Source organism: Sardina pilchardus, chromosome 4 (assembly GCF_963854185.1).
Source record: "Sardina pilchardus chromosome 4, fSarPil1.1, whole genome shotgun sequence".
In the NCBI taxonomy this organism is placed as follows: domain Eukaryota; kingdom Metazoa; phylum Chordata; class Actinopteri; order Clupeiformes; family Clupeidae; genus Sardina; species Sardina pilchardus.
In genome coordinates, this window is record NC_084997.1 from 14,851,070 (window position 1) to 14,858,895 (window position 7,826).

Consider the following 7,826-nt stretch of genomic DNA (forward strand, 5'->3'; position numbering starts at 1 on the left):
CTTTGCACTGGATGGAGGATACCCCCTTTAATGTTGGGAGAGGGAGATGCCAGGGATTTGGGTTTGTTTTTTTTAGGCATCATCTCATCAGTGCTGTGACTGAGAATGACCTAACAAACACACTTCTTCTGGTTTTGGTCTCCTCCTTTATATTTTGCTCCCCTCTCACATGCTCAATCCAGCTTTAGCTCTTTGTTGTATTTTAAGATCACTGCTTGTTGCTGCTCTCTGAATGGATTAGTCATAGTTATCAGACGCAAATCCACAGTCAGAAAAAAAGAAACATCCGCGGTCGCTCTTTTTGCCCTGGTGGTCCTTAGCGTGCCCAGGAGGATGCTTGGCGTGCCAGCTCGCCCACGGGTGACTGAGGGCCCATCTCTGGCCAGGCCCAGACCACAGTGGCTCCTGGTTCTGGAGAGCAGGGAGCCAGGAGGCTGAGAGCTGTAAACCAGACACCAACCACAGGGAGAACACGCCAGGGACAGGGGCTGGTTCTGTGCCACAGGCTCCCTGGTTCAGGCAGCAGCAGCACTACTCTCCCGTTCTCACCGCTTGCTTGCTTGCGTGCCTGCTGTTCCTCACTCCTCAAACCTGGTTGCCAAATGCGTTTTAGTTCTGGTTCCAATCGTGACAAGCTGCTTTTTTTTTAACGGTTCCATAAACTGATTTTGGGCAGGCTACCATCACCAGACCTGATTCTTGCGTGTGGATGGTTGATGCCTTTTTGTCAGTTGCCAACTATCTTCAGAGTTACTATGGTCATGGAAAATAATTTGGAAAAGTCATGAAATTGTAGAAAATAACATTGTCCAGGCCTGGAAGTCATGAAATTGGTCATATTCATTCAAGATTTTGTAAAAAGTCATGAAATTTGATTTTGTTGTAAGTATGGCTAACGACATGAGCCAGGACTTTTCATCTGCTGCCATCTCTCTGTGTTATAAAGTCTGCCAACAGGCTGACAGTGAGTGGAAAGAGGTCACTGGACAAGGGCATAAAGGGCATTTTATTTTCAGTAGTTTAAGTGCCCGTGGCTCAAGTGGTTCTCACACAATGGACAGATCTCCTTTCCTCACCTGCTTATCCCTTTACCTAAACATACCAGCTGCCTGCTGTGCCCAACATAGATCTAGTCTTACTGTGGCATTAGAGGTGGCAGACAGAGGCTGCCTATGGAAACTGATCTACAGTAGGCTAGTCCTGAGGCCTGTGAAAAAGAAGCGAACATGCTTGTCGGAACAGAATAAGTTTGACTGAATTTGTGTAAAACAAACTCTCTGTCCAACTCCTGACATTTTCTCAGATAATCACCCCCTCAAACTGTTTATGAGTCTACTACGCAAGCGTTTGGAGAAAAACTCAAGGCAAACAGAAACCTGTTTGCATATGCTCACGAACATTCACCTGTGTTTGTGAATTTCAACGCGCCTTAGATGTATTATCTGCCAAATCAGGGCCAGGACTGGGCCAAATCAGGGCCAAATCTGTTCTGACAACAACTGCTATTTGTGAGGAGGAGAGGAGAGCACTGCAAAGGGCCATTAACCACCAGGGAGGGGTACCAGAGAGAGTGGTTGTCGTAAGGTTAGTTAATGTCTATGATTCTGGAGGAAGTTTGTTGATGTTTGAGCTTTACAGCCAATCAAATCACACCTCTTCCTTCAGTGGTCCTGCAGCAACATGCTAATTGGCTGGAAACACACACCAGGGTGTTGTTGAGCACACGCATGTAATGGACAGCTAGGGCGAACTAAAAAAGTGGATTAGAATCACAGACAGCTCCTTTAAACCACTTCCAGTAGGAAGGGACAAACACATCAAGACAGGAATGCAAGCTCTCTTTGGCGTGCTCTTCAAGCAGAGCTCCTCAGATCCTGTGCCCCTGCTCCAAACATGGCCCTTGTTTTTCTGATACTGGCCGATGACCATTGCTGAAAAATATTCAGGCAGGACCGTAAAGTCGTACAACCTGGCCTACTGCATTTCCTGAGAACAGCAGACTTCAAGACCACATGATTTTGGGGTTTCGATCTGAGGGACAAACCTCTCCTCCTCTGCACTCCAGTAAGCCTCTGACAGCTTTGGGCTAAATCTAAAGGCCACAATGGCTGCCCGTCTGTCAGAACGGAACAGGAGTGTTGGGGTGTGTGTCTCAGGTGCAGGGATTCTCACCCATTGCAAAGACATTTCGAAACTTTTCCATGACTTTTAGAGGATGCTTAAAGACCCACTCTGGCAAATACCAATGTTTTAACCCTTTTAACATGCCCGTTAGGTGTTTTAATGTGTTACGAGACATATCACTAATGAAATAAGCATTGGAGGCTATGGCTAAGTATCTCTGCTGTAGCAAGGCAGTGCAAGTCGATGTTTCATAACGAATCACAGCAGTCTGTTGGGTTGGATGGAAAGCAATCCTGACTGATTTGCTGAGTGGAGCTTTCCAAATCATTTCTGGAAAAAATAATTTTCCTGAGGACACATCTGCACACTTAGCTTCACAAGTTAATCAAGCTAATGTGTTGGAGTTATCTTATGTTAGCATAACATTGTTAGCCATTTGATAACATTGTTAAACCGAGTTGTCAAGCAGGCGGAGGAGTTGTATATAGTATTGGCGGTGGGAAGAATGAGCTCCCCACATCAGAGATGAGGCAGCAGGATTAGAGATGAGAACAAGACATTTTAAGGCCATGAAGGGATTTGGAAGGAGAAAAAATATGAATATGTATCCTTCAGAAACTATGATGAATTTTTTAGCGGTTATTCAATGGCCGTAGTGTATTTTAATTTAATTCTAAATGTGAACAACAACCTGGAGTTGTTTATTTCGTGCAACAAAACAATATCCATGTAAACTACAGTATCATTGTTCATTTCATTACACCTACATATTACGAAACCAAATGTCACGATTTCCAAAACTTGATGAATTTACTGAATTCCATGTTTTTTTCCAGACCTGGTAAATTGTTAAATGCTCGCAGACTTTTTCAGGATTTCCATGAATGTGGAACCCTGCCGATGAGCACCAGTTCTGGTTCAGAGTCTGCTGCCATCTCAGAGAAGGGTCACCAGCAGCAGCAGCAGCAGCAGCAGCAGCAGCGGACAGACAGAGGGGACTACGCAGGAGGAACATGGCAAGGTGACAACAGCTGGGCAACAGATGTAGCCAAGCCTCCCCTCTCTAACTTTCCTTTCTCTCACCCCTCTCCTCTCGGCTTCCTCTCTCTTCTTGCTCCACCCTGCTAGAACACCCCCCCCCACACACACACTCTGCTCCTCTCCTCACAGCCGTCACCCCCCCCCCACACACACACACACACACACTCTCTCTATCTATATTTATAGCTACGAGTCATCGCGCAGGTGGATCTTATTGTGTGGCGGCAATGAAATTTGCATGGGAGTGAGCTGGAGCCAGAGGTCCATAGCGGACACTTCGTGTCATGATCCCCTTTAAGCCAGTGAGCAAACGTGTCAGGACACACCACTCACTTTTGGAGAGGGATTGAGGGGGCGGGGGGTAGCTTTAGACAGAGAGTCAGATTGAGGGGTGGGGGGGTGCTGCTGCTATGGAAGCAGTGCTAAAGCCCCTTTGTGGGGTAGTAGAATACCACGCTCTCGTTGTCTGGGGCCCGATGTGGATCGTCTGAGCAATAAAATACTGTACCCCACTCCCCCCTTTAAAAAATACCACTGCCACACACCTCCCGCCCCCCTCTTAAAAAATACCACTGCCACAAAACACCCACACCCCCCTCCCTTTCCCCACCACCACAACCACACCCAGCCTGACTCATAAACTGCCCTCCTCTTCCCCCAGAGAGACGGTCAGGAGCGTGCGCCTGTCCCCCTCTGAGCCAAACGAGGGATGAGCGGCAACCGCTTAGCGGCCGTTAACTGTCACATTCACTCACGGCAGCCGCGATGTCGAGTGGCCCCCACGGGCCGCTGTCCTGCACGCGCGCCATCCGCCTGTGCCGCCGCCGCCGGCCCAACCAGGCATGAGGAAGTCATCTGTTTGTCGGCACGACAACCCGCACACCCCCACTTCCACTCCCCAACCCCAAACGCACTGTACTCTACTACGGCCTTGCCGTGGAGTGATGGTGTTATTTTGTTTGTCAGCATGGCCTTACCCACAATTGCCCCCCCCCCCCCCGCCCACCCCACCAAAGGCTCTGTCCTCTCTCCAAGTACAGCACGCAGCCAGCACCTACCTCATCATTGATGTTACTGTCTAGCTTTAAACTGATAGCGCTATGCTATGCTGTATACTTAATAAATCAAATTATTTATATAACAACTCTCAGACAGAGTGTAATTCAAAGTGCTTTATGGGGACGGAAATAGGCAATTGATTGACTGGTTCAGCAAAAAAAGTGAACGAGTTTTAAAATAACCCAATGGTGGAGAGAAAGAGAGAGAGAGAAACACACAATAGGGCTATATTACCTTATGGATGTGTTTGTTTTGTTTAGTAGTTGCAACAAACATGTCAGGTATGTTAGCATTTTTTATGGGATGGTAGCCTAATATTATGTGAATAGTCATATAAGTGCGTGTGTGTGTGTGTGTGTGTGTGTGTGTATGTGTGCACATGTGTCTACGAATGTACAGTATATCTCTGTTCTAGGCTATCTTATGCTCTCTGGGTTTAGAAGGAACAGGGACAACTTGCACTTTGTAGCTCATCTCTCAACTGGGACGCCCCATCATAACACTGCTGCCGTGACGGTCAGTTTGTAAGCAAAATCAACAGAAACATCAGGATTTCACCGATAGGGACAATGGATGCTACATTTGAATGAGCCCCACAGTCCAACAACGAAGTGCTCACTGATTGCAACACAATGTGGGAACATAACTGTAAAGTTAAGCATGGGGTCCACATATAATGTTTTATTTGTACCCAAAGCATCTGTAGCTGAAGTCTGTAGCCTTCATTACATTCCATGTGTCCCGACTGTGTTTTGCCCCCCGCAGAGCACCATCAGTACCTCCCTCTAGGCTCTGATCACATTCTACCTTCTCACAACAGACCTTCTCCTCCTCTCCTCCATCTGACATAGGCCCCCCCATACACACACACACACACACACACACACACACACACCTTCTCTCAATCCCAGAGCCTTTCTCTGTACTCTCCGGACGTCTCTGCGGTCACACTCTCCCATACTCACCCTCTCCGCATCTCCATCCATCTCCTCCCCTCCCCACCCTCTCCCCCACGTCTCCTCAGCCCCGTCCTTGGCTCAGCCTGTGACTTGTTTGGTCTCCGTCAGTGGCACCCCCACCCCACCCCACCCCACCCCACCCTGTGTGCTGCAGGGTGAGTCACACTGATGCAGGCTGGTGTCTAAATGACAAAAGGGGGAGTGAGTCAGTCAGTCTCGCTGGCCAACACTAGAGCCCAGGACTGGCAGAGGGCTGGGGGGGGGGGGGGGGCGGATGTGTAGGGGGCACTGGAGCCATGCCACGCTGCAGACATATTCAGTTCTCTCTTTCTTTCTCTCTATCTCACAATGTCTATCTATCTTTCTATCTCTCTCTCTCTCGCTCTGTCGCTCTAACTTTCTCTCACTCCCTTTCTCTCTCTCTGTCTTTCTTGCTCTCTTTCTCTCTTACTTCTTCTCTTTCTCTCTATCCCTCTCCCACTCTCACCTCCTTTCTCTCTCCCTCTTCTCTCTATCTCTCTCTCTCTCTCTCTCTCTCTCTCTCTCTCTCTGTGGGGGCTTATTTTTGGCCTGGCGGTGGGGTCCTGCAGGCCGGTTCTGCTCAACTCCCACTGCCAGGGTGTCGTTAACCACACAGCTAGAGGTCACACAGAACGAGAGGAGGGTGTGGAACGACAGAAAGAAAGAAAGGAAGGAAGAAACAGAATGAAGGAGTGGGAGGAAAGAGAGAGGAAAGCAATTGAGAGAAAAGATGAGAGGTAAAAGAGAGAGAGAGAGAGAGAAGAAAAAAGGGCAACAAGTACGAAAGAACAGAAAGAGGCAGATTGAAAGTAGCAAGAGAGAGAGAGAAACAAGAAAATGAAAAAAAAGAGGGAGCACAGGGGAGAGGAGAGAGAACAATCAAGATAAATAAACGAAAACACAGAGGTTTTCTCTTTCCCCCTCCCCCTCCGCCCATCTCGGGCCTTGCTCGCGTAACTCTAATTTGGGGGCAAGATTTCTCGGTTCGATACTCAAAGGCAGAAAAAAAAAACCCAGAACGCCTCCTCTCCCGCATGTCTAGAGACCTGCATTGTTATCTTAAGCAGCTTGTTAGCTGGGAGGTTGTTGGTGTAGCGAGTGGATAGTCTTACACAGAGGTCCGACCTCCACGGCCATTAGTGTAACTCAATGAGTGGCCAGGGAGCTGCAGGTTATGGGCGGCTGCTGGCTGCACATTCTGATGGGAGCGCGCCTCGGATTCAAACCCGGTTTGGCATCAAAGAGCATGTGTGTTTTCGTGAAAAAGAACGTCGATTTTAAAAAGAAAATGGGGTTCGTGCATTCATTTTGTTGGCAAAAAATGGTCAAGGCTGAGAGATGGCGTTTTTTTTCCTATTATTTGCAGTAAAGTAAATGGTCTGTATTTATATAGGCTTCGTTCCACTCTGACTGAAATGCAGGAATTGAAGCATTTAACGATTCATACGACACAACTCCTGTGAATCGCATTTCATACCAGATCTGCCCACCAATGGCCTTTCAAAGACTTGTTTTCCAGTTGTTAGGGACAAGTTTGAGCTCAGTATCCCTCTGAATGTTCAAGATACCCTGAGACTTTTTTTTAAAGGTTCCAGAACTCTAAAAATTTTCCTGCGCCGAGACAACTCAAACATTCCAAAAAGTTGTAAACATCACAGTTTAAAGGCTACAGAGCTCAGGAAACACCTCTTCACTGGCAGGAAAGAAGAAAAGCGAACCACACAAACATTTCACAAGCGTTGTCTTATCACCTTTTTTCTCATGGTGTGGACGTGGGCGTGTTTCTAAAGGGCAGGATGAACGCGGTGACGCAACCAGCGTTCACACAGACAGGCATAGAAGCCCCCCCCTTCTCCTCCTGAACACACCTCGGAGATATCAGAGAGTTGGTGTCAACACCAGCCTGTTTGGTGTTGTATTCTCAACTAAAATTAGCCTTACACAAAAACAGGATTTCTCCACCGATCTCAACCTGAAAACACACAGCACAGAAACACATACACACAGTCCCTCCCTCCCTCAATCCCCCCCCCTCTCTCTCTCTCTCTCTCTCTCTCTCTCTCTCTCTCTCTCTCTCTGTCTCTCTCTGTGTTCTAGTGAGGACGGTTACCTTGGAGTTGCACTTGTAGATGGGGTGGGTGATGGTCTCCACAAAGTGGTGCCTCATGCAGCGGTCGGGGTCGGTGTCCCCGAGGTGGCCGCTCTCCGCCTTGCTGGTGACGCCCTGCAGCACGGCCAGCAGGGGGCAGGTGACCAGCAGGAGCACCAGGCCCGGCTGCCGCAGAGAGTTCCTCATGATCGCACCCCCCGACGGAGCTCCGCAAGTCAACGCGCAGGACGGAAAGGACAGGGGGAACAAATTGTTGATTTGTTTTGGGACAGGTTTTCCAGGGAGAGGGGGAGTGAGTGAAAAATGAAAAGGTGAAAAAAGGTGGGGGAGGAGAGAGGGATTGCGGTGGTGGGATGAAAGTGTGTGGGGGGGGGGGCTTTAGGGCAGGGGGTACTGATTGGTGCCCTCAGGTCTTGGCGTCACGGGTGGCGGGGTGATCGCGGCGGCGGTGGTGGTGATGGTCTGCTCCGTGGGCGACGCCATCTCCAGCAAGCCCGCCCGTCTGGATCCAA

General features: G+C 48.8%; 1 protein-coding gene across 1 annotated transcript in view; it reads right to left on the reverse strand.

Moving 5' to 3' along the window:
* The window catches only part of ndp (norrin cystine knot growth factor NDP), a 15,712-nt gene extending 8,163 nt beyond the window's left edge, over positions 1-7,549 (reverse strand). The window contains exon 1 of the mRNA XM_062533427.1: positions 7,315-7,549. Coding sequence (XP_062389411.1) covers positions 7,315-7,500 — 186 coding nt within the window. The 5' untranslated portion in view covers positions 7,501-7,549. The remainder of the gene's footprint in view (positions 1-7,314) is intronic.
* Positions 7,550-7,826: the final 277 nt, after the last annotated feature.